Here is a 16,645-nt window from a genome sequence, read left to right on the forward strand (position 1 = left end):
CTTGTCATTATCATGTGAAATGAAGTTTCATTAATCCCTGAACACGTGGAATTCCATTATTTTAACATTTTGTCTTTCAGGCAAGGAGGTCCTATTCGTCAAATTCGTAAAAATTGAAGTATTGTCTAATTCAAACAATTAAAAACAAACAAAATAGTGAGTGAGTGACATCATCGACTCTCTCATTTGGATGTAACTAGCTCGTTCATGTAACTATTTTGTTAAAAATGAGCAAAACTCATAACTTTCTTATTTTACATCCGATTTTGATGAAATTTTCAGCATTGTGTTGTCTAATTTTTCTCTATTGATTCAAAATCAACATTTTTCTGAGGTAGACTTGACCTTTAATATGAAATGCCAGGGGATCGAGCCCACGACCTTCTTACTGGTAGTTTGTTGTCACCAGACTTGTCCTATTTCACAGTTCTAGGTATCTCAATCTAAGGTTGCTCTTCACGAAGGTTCACCCTCTGGGTATTAAAGTTGATATGATCTTAAAAACCTTATGGAATATTGTTTCACGTAAACTGAACAATCAAGAAAATACAGATTCATTTAGCCTAAAGTGACCTTTTATTGCAATTGTTGGGGTAGTAGTCGGCTGCTCTGCCTATCCAAGAATCTACTGGGCAACTAAAAACACTGGAAACTGTGGCGGCAGTCTGTATCCCTTTCAGGCATGCCATGTCCTCTTTGTAACGCTTATTGACAAGTAATGTGTTAAATACTTACAAACACAATGCAACGTAATCATGTTACGATATTGACGCAGATACACAACAAACAGTGACAGTAATGCAATCAGATAAGATCATCAAAATAACTATTTAAATGGTACAAAACAACCGGGACAACTAAAGGCCACTTTGCTTATGAAATAAGAAACTAATGTAAACTAATCATCAGGCAAGAATTGAAAAAGGAAATGTCTGTTTCGAGATTGATTATCGTAATGATGGATGTCACCACATTTTTGTTTCTCTCTTTTTTTTTAAATATATGAGTTAAAGCAGCTCATATCAGTTAGATGTTTTTTTCCAAATGGCTTTTTAATAAAAAAGGAGCGCCGAAAGGCATTGTAGTCTGATTAAATTTTCAACTGATTTGTCATTTTATATCTTAAAAAATGTGGCAGAGGTGTGGGCTTTCTTGGTTTTTTTTTAAGGGTACAAGAATATTTTTGTGTCAAGGGACGAGTATGAAGATGGCCACAGTTTATATCGTAACCAAGGTAATACATTATAATCTTGCAATGCTGCACATTTTCCTTTTACGTATATTCTCCCTACCCCCCCCCCCCACCTCACACACACATACCACACAATCTATTTCTGTCTCCTTCAAGTACATTACAAAATATGCCGTGGTGTTTCGATTCCTTGTTAATTGATTAAATGACACAAGCTAGGTGCCAAATATCTACAGAGGCTTTCAAAAGCAGATAAAGTGAGAAATCCAATGCCTACATTGACACGTCCTATCCCTACCCTCCCTATAACTAAATCCGATTATTGATTTATTCATATTCAACCCCAAGCAACATTTTAGTGCATATATACATGAGCAAATCCATCTAAGTGTAACCTTTCAAAGTTATTAAAGGTCCAATTCCAACTATGGGCTTGATTCTGATATTGATGTTTTGGGTAAAGTAGTGTTTTGGGGACTTTATGCTCTCATAGAAGTAGGTCATCTTGGGGATTCAATTTTGTGCCTTCTATTTTCTCGTTTCGAATTGCCGTCCTTCTGCCTATCTCCGCCCCAATCTAATCTGACATGGATCTCTTATCTTAACCGATTGATATGGGTCATGTCTTTAGATCTTCCCAGTCATTTTACTGTGCTCCGCATAGAGTATCTCGCCCTTTTGGGCCATTTGATGAAAAGAAGGTCACGTGATCGAATGCAGAATGTGCGCGCGAACTTGGCGCCATACAAGAATCTTGTATCGGTCGTCCGTACCAGACAGCCTCAAGACCCACCCCCTTATGATCTCCCGGTTCAAGTTGTACGACAAGATAAGTTGAAATGAGATGACGAGTGGACGGAAGTGACAGGTCGCAAGAGAGGTTTTGCAGAGCTCGAAGACCAACCCGAGCAAGGGTCGCAAAAATCGACGACCGAAAAAAACCCTCAAGGACACACTGGATTGCATTTGGTAGTTATTGGCGGGTCATACGGGAGACGATGATGTCATTCTACACTCCTGATCATCCTTGACTCATTGTCACCTTGCAATCTCTTTCCAACTCCATGTGGGAATTCTTTGCAAGCATCACTTGAATTCCTCCACTAATTTTGTTAGCATTGTCTGAGTCTGGTGATTATTTTGATGTCAAATGACATGTATCGTGAAGCATTGCCCGAAGGTGTCTAGACCAATACTACTAAGTTGCGCCAAGACGGTTTGTGAAGGCATATTTAGTTATAGCGTTCTAAAGACGATTCTCCCACCGAGATAGACTATAATGAGAGACAAGACACTGGATTAAAATCCAAGAATAAACAGAAAATTTTTATGTTTATTCACAAAGTTTTTGATAAGAATCAATAGTATCAATATCGAATACTCTTAGTAAACTACAATCTAAAATGCATTGATCTTGAAAATAACTTTGGATTGTCAGGCTACCCAGTCTCTTTGATCTGTCAGATAAAACAACTTCATTTCATTTCTCTTTCAATTTCCACGATTAAATTTTATCATAAAGGATTAACTTGAAATGTTGAGAAAGACTGATTTTAAGAAACGTGTGAAGTGTTGATGTTTAAAACGCAGCCTGGTAACATTATGAATCGCTGGCGTCCTACGCGTCGTTGTAAGGCTACTTCTTTTTCAGCCGCTTGACCTTAACACTCAATAGTCCAGTGATTGACAGTTCAAACCCTCAGGTCTCTCCTTTCTTTGTCCAGGTATCATGTTAATCCCTGGAGAATGTTTCATGAAGCGATTTGTCATTGATTTTTAATGGTAATCGTCATAAGCTTCAGAAATCCTTCGATCGGATTGGCTAAGATCAAAATCTGCCATTGGAAATGATTGGTTGGGCACTTCGTGAAACGATCCTTCTCAGGCCCGTTAGGGCAGTAACCACAGGGGTTGTTGAATTCAAATGCGAAGCCACTGTCAACGACATTGGGGAAAATGTAGACAAGACTTCTAGTCAGGAAAGCGCCAACCGTTGGTTCCCATTCACAGTCTTTCTTCAAGGCTTTTTAGATGCGATTAATGTATTTATTCAGCCTGAAATTGACTGGCAGCTTGACAGCGCTACCTGAGGGAAGGAAGGGTTACAAACAAAAGATCGCATCCTTTCCCCCAAAAAAGGGCGCCAAAGCGGATAGAGGAAGTAAAGAATGTCAGTTTTCGCCCAAATATAGGCTTAAGACTTCAACGCGTAGAGTTTGTTTGTTGTTCTAGGAAAATAAGAGAACTCGAAGTTTACCCAGATGCTCACCCACAAACCAGTAAGTCCAGTCTGAATAGTTTTTTTTTCTTTCGCTGTCTACAAACAACTTGTATTGGATCAGTGACGGGATACGAAAGATAAATGGCGCTACCAATTGAAGGGCTTTGCGCCCTAGATGATTACTATAGAAGGATAATTACAATTATCCTTTTAAATAGTATTAATCTCAGTCTACGTATAGCCGTGATCATAATTTTTTTTAAACAAGTGCACACCTTGTTACCAATAATCCATACAGCATTTCCATTTGTTTGAAAGCAAGATAAAAGAGCATTGTAGATTAAATGTTTTGCTCACGGGCATAGGTGCCGTGGCCGGGGATTGAACCCCGGACTTTCTATATATAGCCTTAGACCACTCGGCCACGGCACCTCGCTATAATGGCTATGCGATAGCTGTAGGGATTCACTTAATATCGCCCCAAATCCCTATTGTTCCATATCTACCCAAGATAGCCGTCTCACGCGCACACCCGATAGGCATACCGGTTTAAGCGATCAACAACCGACTGTTCCGATAAATGATAAACTACCTGAGCTGTCAGGCCTATAAGCAATGAATCTTATCTATATCACATGTTTGAGATGTAGGTGGGTGTCCTTTTCAATCCCGGAAACCCAGTAACGGTACAACACATGTTCTAGAAAAGATTTTACCGGAGACATGTTTTCCCCTTTCGAAGTCACCACGTTGATCGTAATATGGTGCGGAACATGCAAAGTTCTCACTTTTAAACCCCCCCTCTCTCTCTCTCCTCTCCCTTTGTCTACCTGAGCTGCTGGCGTTTTAGCATTACAAATGTCAAAACGTTGATTATCTCCATTCCATCTCTCATTACATCTCTCTCTTCCTACAAACTGAGCTTTATGTGAGACTCTACAGCTCAATGCATGTACACTAGCTCTCCCACTAACATTCACGGACCCGTTCGGACGCGCACGCACGAACCAGATCGACGAACCTCTGCAGTCCCCACATTATATAAGCTTCTCGTGTAGCGTCCTCCTCCCCCACCCCCCCCCCCCCTTCTTCTCCATCTTTCCACATTTCCTCCTCCCTTCTCTGAGAATGGCAAATGTTCCAATAGAAAAAAAATGATAGTGGTGACGGAGGGGCTGGTTTTCGAAAATAAGGCTTAAAGAAGACAAGAATTCGCATTGTGTCTCTTGAAACAAGAAATATCAGTTTCTTTTCCCAGAGTGAAGAAGAAAAAGAAAAACGCGAAGAAACCACTGCGCTTCTTTCGTCGCCACTGAGGTTTCACCACATGTCTACTCCATTTTAAAAGAAGAATCGAATATGTGATCCGTAAAATGTAATGATTGATAGCTGCAATTGATGACAGCCATTGAATTGTCACTGCGACACTGTCCACTGCCCAGTGAAGTCCAGCTTAAACCCGTCTGGCGCCATTAGGTTCGCATCCGTATCGTCCTTCCGGTCAGCTGAAAATTACAATTTCAAGAAGTTTCGACATAGCACATTGATTGAAGGGTTCAACCTTAGCAAGAATTCTGTTTGGTATTTAACGGAGCATGTCTAGTTAGACTTATTCTACATTATTAAACGTTCCCATGTATACTTGACGAGTACCTTGTTAATTTTGCAAAATGTCTCGTCTAATCCGTCTAGTTGTAGTATAATGCAGAGATGTCAGTCGGTTTGACGCTGTTCAAATCCCTGTCCAAGCTGTAATGCACTTAAAGCCTGGAACAAAGACTTCACAGCATCGAGAAGATTCTAGCTGAAGTAATCCTTTTTGATGATAAAATGATCACTTTTGGCAATAACAAAAATATACAGGTAGCAGTCGAGCCTTCGTAAAAATTATCACGCCCCCTTGTGATAACGACCTACATTCAAAGCATGAGCTGAATAAAATTATTTTATAGATTATTATTATACGACATTGAACTTTCACTGTTCACTCTCTAATCAGTCCAGATTTCTTTTCTTTTTTTACTTAATTCATTAATTCGTGTATATCCTTTACATGCATTGTCTGTGAAACGCATCTGTTTTTGCACGTACTCTGCAATTAAACGGTTCTTCTAATCAGTTATAAGACAATACTATATAATTTTTTGGAAGTGTTCTCTGAGTCGATAAGAATTCGGAAAAATTCATTATTAATACTATGCGATGTGTATGGAATTTTCATCTTTTTATGCAAAGGAAACAACACATTTTTCGCTCTGGATATTCATATTCAAAGAACTAAAGAGATTGAAGGTCTACAAGCTTGAAACGGGAGATTTCCCTCCTAACAATTCGTTTGCATGCAATTTCATTCCCTCTGCTACGCGTGTGATTTACAATCGCGATAGGGCTCATCAATTATCGTCCTGCTATCGATATACCGATCACGATCTTTTCCTTCATTAACCTCTCTCCGATCCCCTGCCCCACTTTTCTGTTCGCCTGCATTCGAGTATTCATGAGTTACATTGCTGGTCTCTCCTGACAGACAATGTTAGCTGGGTTACACGGCTATAAAGTCGCCTGTTCTAATTCTGCTACTGTCTTCAGAAGACCCGAGACACCATGGAGGATGAACCTCGTCACCATGCCCATTGATGAATCCTGTCATTTCTTCCGATATGCCAATACATCAAGTCCCAATCTCCAGGCACTTCGTGTCATTTTCTGGGCTAGTATTCATATCAGAAGTATTGGGTTAAGCCACTGCACCCCGTGTGCTGTTCGCCCATATAAAGGAGAATAATATGTGTGGTAATTATTTGAGCGTAAGAGGGACAGATAAAATTCCTGGGGAAAAGCCAGAATACCCAGCAGTAAATCAGAATATCATTTGCATAGGAACACGCACCAATTATTTTATAACGGTCATCATCATAGCCACATATAGCGTAGGTGTAAGGCCCTGGGAACGATTTTCAAAGCGGGTGTGCTCGTAAAGGTGGATGAAGGTGATTTTGGATTTTGATCGGCAAAAAAAAAATTCTCTCCAAAATGAATGAGATTTTGGTCAGAAAAATTTGGACAGGCTAAGAAAATTGGGTCGCTGTTAATTGAAGGAGGTTTGGGTCGAGTCTCTGTGTTGTTGCTGCACCGCTCTCTCTCTCTCTCTCTCTTGAGTGCCATGTGTGGGTGAGTCGAGGTCTAGTGGTTCTGATCCTAATATCTCAAACAAAGGGTCATGGGTTCGAATCCAAACGATGGCGGATGTTCTTTTAGCAAGAAATTCACAACCAAGGTTATGTAAATGATTATCAGACAGGATTAATTCATTGAATGCACTGGGCGCTGTTGGTAATGTGGTAGCTCGAACTATAGTCGGGATATAAATGGTTTCATCCTCTTGTATTCTCTGCAAAAAACGCTTATCATAGATCCACCAATTATTATCAATATCAAAACTTTAGGAGGTCAGGGGTTGCTTTAGAACCAGTCGAAATTGATGGTTTAAGAATGTTATCGTTAACATTTTCCAAAGGTAATACGAATAAACTTGCCTATCTTAATGCATCATCTCTCCCTTTTATCTTCCTTAGGTGGAAACGATTGGTGACGCGTACTGCGTAGCTTCGGGTCTTCACAAATCTTCCAATACGCATGCGCAATTAGCAGCTAAGATGGCGATCAAAATGATGGAGGCTGCCGCCGCCGTCAAGTCACATCAAGGCAACGCACTGAGGGTAAGTAAATTTCGTTGAGAATGAAACCCTGTTCAGATCTTTTCAGATTTTACTGAGGAATTGGCCTCCCGATCTAGTCAAATTTGTCTTTTTTTATAATCTGTCCACGTGGCTCCTCTGCATGGTTCGACTAGGTATGCCATGAATATTCTAAGTTCTTCCAAAAAGAATATTTTGGTCAGCTTCTCTTCAATAGTTTTGTTTTCTTGATCCACAAGCTGTTACCTATCTTTTCAGAGTTGCTCTGGCTCGAATTGAGTCGATTCTCCGCTAAGATCACTTAAGTTAGCTCTATATAGAGTCAAAAGTGTATCTGGAAATGTGTGAGTGCGTAATACTTAGTTCCAACTGTCGCGATTTGCGCCAAGATTCAAATGGCGTACTTAATCGTGGAGTAATCAAAGTGATCTTATCAGATCGTATCAGATCAGTCATGGCAAACGTATTGGTCGTAAATAAAATTAAATGGTTCATAGAAGTTCGAGATCAGTTACGAAAGGCCAATCTTTACTTTCGTAAAGGATCGCACGACAGAGGGAACGAAGTATTAGTGACTTCACCATGATAAATCTACTAATCGAACAACTTCACTCTCAGTTTGAGCTCCTAAGTGATGATGTAATCTGCTACATTTCCGTTATATTAAAAATTCAAACTGACATCGGAATACGTTGATTCAAACTTAGGCGCAACATTACGTAGAGAAATGCAGAGACGTATCTGTGTATCTTTGTGCTATATCAATATTGCTATCATTTAGCTTTCTTATACTCTGCTAGGTTTAATAAGGTATTTGATAATGTATTAGCACCTTACACTGTAAAAACGCTGTTTAAAACTTTAGGCAAGTTGTTTAAGCCCGTCACTCTAACAATTACTGTTTAACTTTTTAATCAACTGTTTAGATTTTTAAACAAGTTGTTTAAAAGGATTTTGTGTACGCCAAGGTTATATGCTTGAAAATAAAAGTTAGAGCTGTGACCAGACATGGATAACTTACTCCATCCATGAAAGTAGACCACTGTGTATATGCGTCCCCCGCTATTAAACGTTACCTTCTGAATATCCAGGGCACATAACATCCTTGGTAATACCACTTAGTATATTGATATCCGTCATACAGAGTGATTACACCGTTTTGAAAGGTAATGGGACATAAGGTCTTTGACCTATCTCAATCGAAATAAGATGCGATTAGGATTTCATGCTCGCTGTGTTGTATTTTTCTTCATTTGTGGATCATTCTCGGAAAAATCGGCGGTTTATGGTTTCTCGGTAGAGTGAGTCCTCTTTTCCATACACATTACATCTTGGTTTGGTAATCTCAGAAAGACCACGGTCTATGCGAAGTATCCAACTTAAATGAGGCGTGAGTCCAAGCGATGCGTATGTTCGTGACAAGGAATGTCTTCTCGCATCAAAATGGACACCTTGACGAATGCCAGGTCACGTGTGCACTCCATTTCATTTGTTTTACATCATTATTTCCCTTCCTTTCGCCCGCAAACAATCATCAAACCTTAAATTGCGAATCGTGCTCTTCCGAATCGAAACGTGAAATACTCCTCTTCGCCGGGATGGGATTGTTCCTCATGTTCCTTGGCGAAAATTCTTTGCATGTTCTTCGCATGTCCATGAACTTCGAAACTCAGCCAACCCCCCCCCCCCCCGCTCCCCCTCCCATGAACAATTTGATCTAGGGCATTGATATTTTATGTTTTGGTAACCCCACTACTAATAAAGGCATGTGAATGGTTAAATAGATACAGACATATGATTGATTGTAGTTTGTCTCGTCTCAATGAAAGAATAAAACCAGACACTTCAAACAGGAAAGTGGGCATATTTTCTTAAATGTTTGACTGACTTTAAGGTAAATTGTTGAATAACTGGTCAAGTCTAGAATACGTTCAAGTGTATGTAGGCTTCTATTTGATCTTTCGTTGCAAATATGATCTAAACGCAGATAAAACATAATTGGAAATACCACAAACAGGTGAATGGCTTTATTCTGATAACAACAACAATATCGTATCCAAAGTAAATTTATTCATGAGTGAAAAAAAAAGTAAATGCACTTTGTAACATATAGCTCTGCGTTTCTGCACTTCTAAACCAAATTCTTTGTCAAAACTTGTCCCCAACAGACCCAGAAATATTGAATAATTCATCATCAACCCTTTACCGCCCATTCTCGATGCGCTTTGGGCAACCTTTCCATCTCGGCTTGAGCAAAAAAAAGGGAATCCTTCTTTTAATTATGGATCCCACCTTGCGTGAAGAGATAAGAGATTGTATTAAATTGGCAACGTGTGAAGATGCGTTATGCGGTAGATTTAATATCGGCTTACTTTAATCCTGTTCACAGGCTCTGCAGCTTCGGTGCGACCCTAGCTATATATATACCCGGGAATGGGAGTTAAGGTGATGCATTATTGCATCCTCTATGCTTCCAAGACCGACGACGCCAATCCTATAACCATGATAACATCCCTGGATTATATAGCTGACAATGATAACTCGTCGATAAATTATGAAAATTGCACTTGTGAGAACAGATATGAGCTTCGTATCAGCTACTTTAAATTGGCTATAAATTATTCATAGCACTTTGTTATTAGTTTTGTCAGATATTTTAAGTAAATGGGAAGGGCGGTAGCATGTTAATAACAGATTGCAGAAATGTCACTCGCTCTGAAATATTGAAAAATTATTATCATTAAAAAAGTATACAGATTGATATACTCCTTCGTAACATTTGGAAATTCATGTTTTATTTATGATTTTTTTCCTAGCTGTGACGATATATTTGGAACACATACGTGTATCTTCACAACTAGTTTATTTGATTGAAAGGTGAAAAATCAAATTTTGCTTACACTGGAATTTTCATAAAAATCTAATTTGAAATAATAATGTTATTGATGTTAATGATGTTATTACGTTTTCAAATTTGGATTTTTAACAGTTTTATTCACAAAGTGGGCAGTATGCAAACAGATATAGTCGATAATGTCGCTCTCACTTCCTTTTTTGTGTTTGTGCATTTTGAAAGAAGGAATTACTGTATATAATTCAAACATTTGACTGTCCCCATACACAGTTATCAGTATACAGTACTGGGAATCTCATTATTCAATTAAGACTATTAGTATTACCATATCTATTAAAATATGATATCATAAAGTGTTAAGGAATAAAGTGTATCACCAACTCTCACCTACATACCAACTTCGAGGATTGCGAAAAATTCAACACCCTTTATGTCGTATATATTGATATACCCGTGACAAAGCTTTAGGGACTATCCTATAACACCTTGTTATAAATACATTAGAAAATATTCAAAACAATCAAGTATAATTCCTTTAATTAATTGAAAAGGTCGTCTTTGTGCTTGTTTGTGATGCAATAAAATGGAAGTAGTAGCTCCCTTTTTAAAGGGATGCCTCCTTAAATGCTTTCAGAGTTATTTTATTAGGATATTGCAAATTTATTTTCAAAGTAATAGATAATAATCCCTATTTATTGGTTGGAAAAGGGTTCTCTTTGTGTTGTTGGGTAAAGCAATTAAATGAGAGTGTAGCCTTTCGAGAAAAAAGACGTTAGTATGTTTGATCAACATCTTGCGAATTCATAATACGCATAATCCCTTTTGATTGATTGTAAAATGTTCCATTGTATTTAATACTGTGTAATTTAATAAAATGGAAGTGGGAGGTTACACTACTAAACTGTCGAAAGAAAGATCACGATGTTCAGATGAGAGGAATTTGGATTGGGAAGATTATACCGAGACAGAATCATTATTAATTCATGTATTTCAACTCATGATGGCACAAAATCCTTAATACAATACCATCAAATCCGTCTTTGTTATCGAGTGTGATGAATTGAAATTGACAAAAAGCTTTTATTGTGGTTTTATCTTATCCCAAGCAAGTGCATCGTGTTGTAAACCTAAGTAGTATCTGCCAAGGTTGATTACGGATAAAACAGCTCAGTGTATTAGTAATGACTCGCAATGTTGGCCTAAATTTCTTTGCACGTTGAGCTACTCCTTGACGTGCACAGTCACACCCATGAAACCGTTTCCACACCGATCAAATTCATTACGTGAGTACCAATGACAAAGTATCGATCAGTTTGGAATCGTTTTCGTTCTTATGACTGTTGCATCATCCTGTGTTATTGTCGAATGATTTACCTGGGCAAAGGTATTGCAATACCTTTTTAACATAACATGTACCTTATCGTTCGAATTTTCATCGGGGGAATATTTCATGATACAGATCACCAGTGGTTATTGTTATAAGCTACTGAAATCCTTGCATCTGATTGGCAGAGAGCAAATAAGTCAGCGAAAGTCACTGGCAAAGCTTTTCATGAAACGCTCCCCAGTTCACTTCCACCCGACCATGCCTGACCTTAGAGGTGTGAAGGTTTTCAGCAATCTCTTTTGATTTTACAAGGGATGGGGGAGGCTCACGTTTGAAAATTGACGAATTCAAAGCTTCCAGTTATACCAACGCAGTTTTATATTGTTCATGCTTACATTTAACAACTTTTGTTGAGATTGGTGACACAATTGGCTACTGTTACGATACCAATTCAGATAATGATTCAAAGCGAATTTAAAGCTATAGCAAAGAAAGGAATAATTGCAATTAGATGTCTCCTTTCAATGATACATGTACATAATCAATTTGATTTGCGGTGTATCTGGCACTCCAAAAGTTAAGAAAAAAAGTAGACGTATAGTCCAAAATAATTTGATAAGCTAACTTCTAAATTTTTATTTTTGAACAAAAACAAGTACATGGACCAGAGAATGGAAAATCTCGTACCTGTCTACCTATCATGCTTATTGTTGGATTTGTAATGTTATGAATAATAGATGCCTACGACCACATATCAGTATCAAGAGAATGCAATACATAGCGGCAAAAATTGAATTTGAAATTGACTACGGAAGTAGTTCATCAACAATAACGGATAAATGGAATTCTCCGTTACTACTTGTTTGCATATTTCAATTATGCGTATCTGGCATGGCAACATTCCCGGCTCATTGCGTAACACAATGAATGTTCCCTTGTTTGGAAGCCTGCTGTTGTGGCCTCCAAGAGAAGTCAGATTTATCCATACCTTTATAGATTTGTGATCTAGTTGAGATGTTTCTCACTCAATCTCAACTCTCTACAACTGTAGTACTATTATCATATTAGGCTAGCTTATCAAAAGTTTGATTTTCAATTGATTCCATGACTTACGGTGGTGTCATATATCATTCTTCTTTCTATACAGATGCGTATAGGCCTGCACACGGGGGAAATTGTGGCGGGAATCGTCGGTCAGAAAATGCCCAGGTATTGCCTGTTTGGTAACAACGTCACCCTAGCTAACAAAATGGAGTCACACAGCGAAGCACTCAAAATCAACGTTAGCCCAACCACCCACGTGTAAGTACTAAACATCCTCGCACATATCTTGTGATTAAGTTATAATGTACTATTAGTTTAACGTTGCGGTCACACAAACAGTAATGGCCCATTACCGATCAGAGTTATTACGTTATTTCCCATGGCGCACCTTCGATTGGTCTTAGTGTGATTTCGTTGATGGGACTGTACATAAGGCTTGTTAACTCTGTGACCTGTTATGTTGAACTCTGGGTAAACTCAGATTGTTGTCATACATAGAAGTTCATTTTATCACCATACTAGCTTATACTTGATACTTCGGTAACGTTTTTCCTACAGCGAATCGAAAACAGCATTTTTATTCAAACTAGCTACATGTATATGTAGAGCTACAAAAAATGTATAAACGGCTGTGTTCGATTCGCCGTCCGGCCGCCGTAGAGCAAATTTGACTGAGGTATTACTATTACATATACATGGACATATGTAAATATATGTGTGTGTGTGCGTGTGTGTGTGTGTATAAACTGGACGTGTATGGTTTGAGTCGGACCAAAATTCAAAATATAGGTACGACAAGAGTTGCTTTACTGACATTTTTTATTATTTCATACACACATGATGAAAAAAATTATTTGCCTCTGTAAAAAGTAAAATTTTGCAATTGTAAATATGCAAAGAATATGGTTCGCAGCATATGCAAGCGCGTATGTGTATATGTGTGTGCCATAAAATGTTTAATTTGCATGGTGTTTATTTGTGTGTGTCTGTATTCAAAGTATCCAAAAACTGACCACTTGGTAGGATGTATATTGCATTTTTATTAAAGGATTTTATTTACATTGCTTTGTGGTAATTTGTTTATTTTGCCAAAATTGGCAAATTGCGGAAAAGTGCTGAAACAAGAACCGTCCCCTCCCATACACTCCCAGGAGTGAGGATGTTTCAACATCGCAACGCAGTTGTTTTCAACTCGACAGAAATGCTACGGCACTGATATGTATCATGTACATTACAAGCTGATGTAAGTTAATAACATACGCATGCTGAACATAAATAGAACGCGGTAATTGGTCAATCAAACATGCGCATGATTGATTTCAGCACGCGCATGCTAACTGTAGCAAACTTTGGCATTTGTTGTTAATTACAGGGATGGCCTTCCATAGCATACGTCGGTAAAGTTTTCTGCAACAGTAATAAGTTACTGAAGTTGATGTACACTATTGAGATTTAGTTAAAATTATTGTTTGAACTATGATAATGACATTATTTGGGGATAACCTCGATTAGCATAATTATTGCTATTATGTTAGCTCCAATTACCAAATGTTTTGTTTATTATGTGATGTGCTATACCATGTAATTGTACCTGACATTGATATATTTGGTAATCAACTCAATTCAAAGTCACACCAACAAACTAACAAACTCGACTCCTACGACCAATAGTATGTCATTGGTAATAACATACTATCAATTGTCCGCCAAGCTTGGTTTCCCTGCGATGTGACAGTTGCATAAGGGATGGTGTATGCGGGGGGGGGTGTCATCCATCTACCATCAAACACTCAGTGGTATTCGTTGGTAAACAGATATCACTTCATCCATACGCTCAAGCTTGAGGTATAGAAGACGAAAAGAATCCCCGTGATGGTCCTCTTGCGCTGAAAACCATTTATTCTGATGAAATTCGTATACCTATCAGTAGAATTGCACGGAGCGGAGGGAAAGAATGCGACAGAACGTAGGAATTATTATCAAATAAAGATTGGAAGCGGATCCTGTAAGTGAAATCTACTTACTTTAATCCTTGTTTTTAGATTTGTAAGGGTGTTTGGGGTTCGCCTTCACAGCGCTGAACGCACTGTGAAGCAAACCCTGCTTTTACGACCAGGGGAAATGGAATTTCAATTTTGTGAATTATATTTGATGTTGGGGCAAGGCGTGTGATTGAACTCTACGCCAAAGGGAAGAATGTTTTTTTTCTTGATTACTAAAATCGTCTGCATTGGCTCAAGACATATCCATGATTTCAATATATGACTTATCTCGATATAATCAGTTTTGTGTAGGCTTACATCCTTCTTATCATGTACGTACATAACCACATATTTCCTTTCCAACTTTTAAGCCTATAAGAATAAAGCTCTTCATTTGCATAAATATTATTTGTACGCAGAATTGATCCTGGGGGATAGTTTCTCATATTACATAATTGATACTGATCATTATTGCTTAAACATTGCCCAAGTATTATAGATATTTAATAGCTTCTTTAGTATAGAATAAATTGAACGATTGCTGAATTTGATTGTAGAAATGTGCAAAATTACAACATTAGCGTGGCGAGGTTTAAGATCACGTCTAATGTGATTCGTGCATATACGTGGATGTCGTCATCTCTCATTGGTATGTATTGGAACTCAATTGTCCCTATATTAAATCATGGACCCTACCCGTAGGGTCCATCCATACATTAAACATAGTATGATATTAGATATCAAAGTATCAATTTGGGAATGAATTGAAGGTCCCTCACTTGAGTAAAAGGGAAAAAAGAGATTCAGATGCACCCTCGGACGGCGCCATGTTACTTCGAAAGGTTGGGACAAGAAGAGCCAAATGTGATTTTTCCCCCTCATATTTTAAAGTTATTATTAAGATACTCGACACATTTTGTTAAGTATTCTTTCGTTTTTGTCTCACCTGCAAAGCAGAGTGAGACTATAGGCGCCGCTTTTCCGACGGCGGCGGCGGCGTCAACATCAAATCTTAACCTGAGGTTAAGTTTTTGAAATGACGTCATAACTTAGAAAGTATATGAACCTAGTTAATAAAACTTGGCCATAAGGTTAATCAAGTATTACTAAATATCCTATTAGAGTTTCATGTCACATGACTAAGGTCAAAGGTCATTTAGGGTCAATGAACTTAGACCATGTTGGAGGGATCAACATCGAAATCTTAACCTGAGGTTAAGTTTTTGAAATGTCATCATAACTTATAAAATATATGGACCTTGTTCATGAAACTTAAAAAGGTTAATCAAGTATCACTAAACATCCTGCACGAGTTTCACGTCACATGACCAAGGTCAAAGGTCATTTAGGGTCAATGAACTTTGGCCGAATTGGGGATATCTGTTGAATTCCCATCATAATTTTGAAAGTTTATGGATCTGATTCATGGAACTTGGACATAATAGTAATCAAGCATCACTGAACATTTTGTGCAAGTTTCAGGTCTCATGATTAAGGTCAAAGGTCATTTAGGGTCAATGAACTTTGGCTGAATCGGGGGTATCTGTTGAATTACCATCATAACTTTGAAAGTTTATTGGTCTAGTTCATTAAACTTGGTCATTAGAGTAATCAAGTATCACTGAACATCCTGTGCGAGTTTCAGGTCACATGATCAAGGTCAAAGGTCATGTAAGGTCAATGAACTTTGGCCATGTTGGGGTTTTTTGCTGAATAACCATCATATCTCTGTAAGTTTATTGGTCTAGTTCATAAAAAGTGGACATAAGAGTAACCATGTATCACTGAACATCTTGTGCGAGTTAGAGTAGTATTCAAAGTCAGCACTGCTGCTATATTGAACCGCGTGATGCAGGTGAGACGGCCAGAGGCATTCCACTTGTTCGTCTTTCGTTCCCCTTTCTCCACTTTTTTTTACTAATTGAAAAATGACAGTAGCTGTCGCCCTCTTCCCGTTTATCACTGCATGCGCACGAATCATCTTCAAAAAAGTGCATTATTAGGATTGAAACCAGGGCGTAACCTGCATGGAAAGCTAATACCGGGGGGGATTATACCCCCCCCTCGTAAAAAAAATGAATCAAAGCATATATGAGAGCATCCCCCTTCCTTAAAAAACAAAAAAGAAGAGATAGGTAATCAAAATTGGGTTAGCACTGTACTACTGCCCCTACCCTCCCTCTTCCCGGGATGGGGTAAGCTAGCGAATACAAGTTCTCCATTGTTTGTCTTAGATGTTATTTAAATTTGGACTAACCTTTACAACCTTCTGTTAAAAAGCGAAGACAAAAATAAAACAGGAAAGAAGGTGGAGCGTTTCATGAAAG

At 38.3% G+C, this 16,645-nt stretch overlaps 1 protein-coding gene across 1 annotated transcript in view; it reads left to right on the top strand.

Annotated features, from left to right (window-relative positions):
• LOC121430596 (guanylate cyclase soluble subunit alpha-2-like) overlaps window positions 1-16,645 on the top strand; it is a 142,300-nt gene that overhangs the window by 120,981 nt on the left and 4,674 nt on the right. Inside the window, exons 7-8 of the mRNA XM_041627916.1 lie at window positions 6,989-7,132; window positions 12,440-12,594. Of these exons, the coding sequence (XP_041483850.1) occupies window positions 6,989-7,132; window positions 12,440-12,594 (299 nt within the window). The remainder of the gene's footprint in view (window positions 1-6,988; window positions 7,133-12,439; window positions 12,595-16,645) is intronic.

The sequence above is a fragment of the Lytechinus variegatus genome, chromosome 1 (genome assembly GCF_018143015.1).
Source record: "Lytechinus variegatus isolate NC3 chromosome 1, Lvar_3.0, whole genome shotgun sequence".
NCBI classification, from domain to species: Eukaryota; Metazoa; Echinodermata; class Echinoidea; order Temnopleuroida; family Toxopneustidae; genus Lytechinus; species Lytechinus variegatus.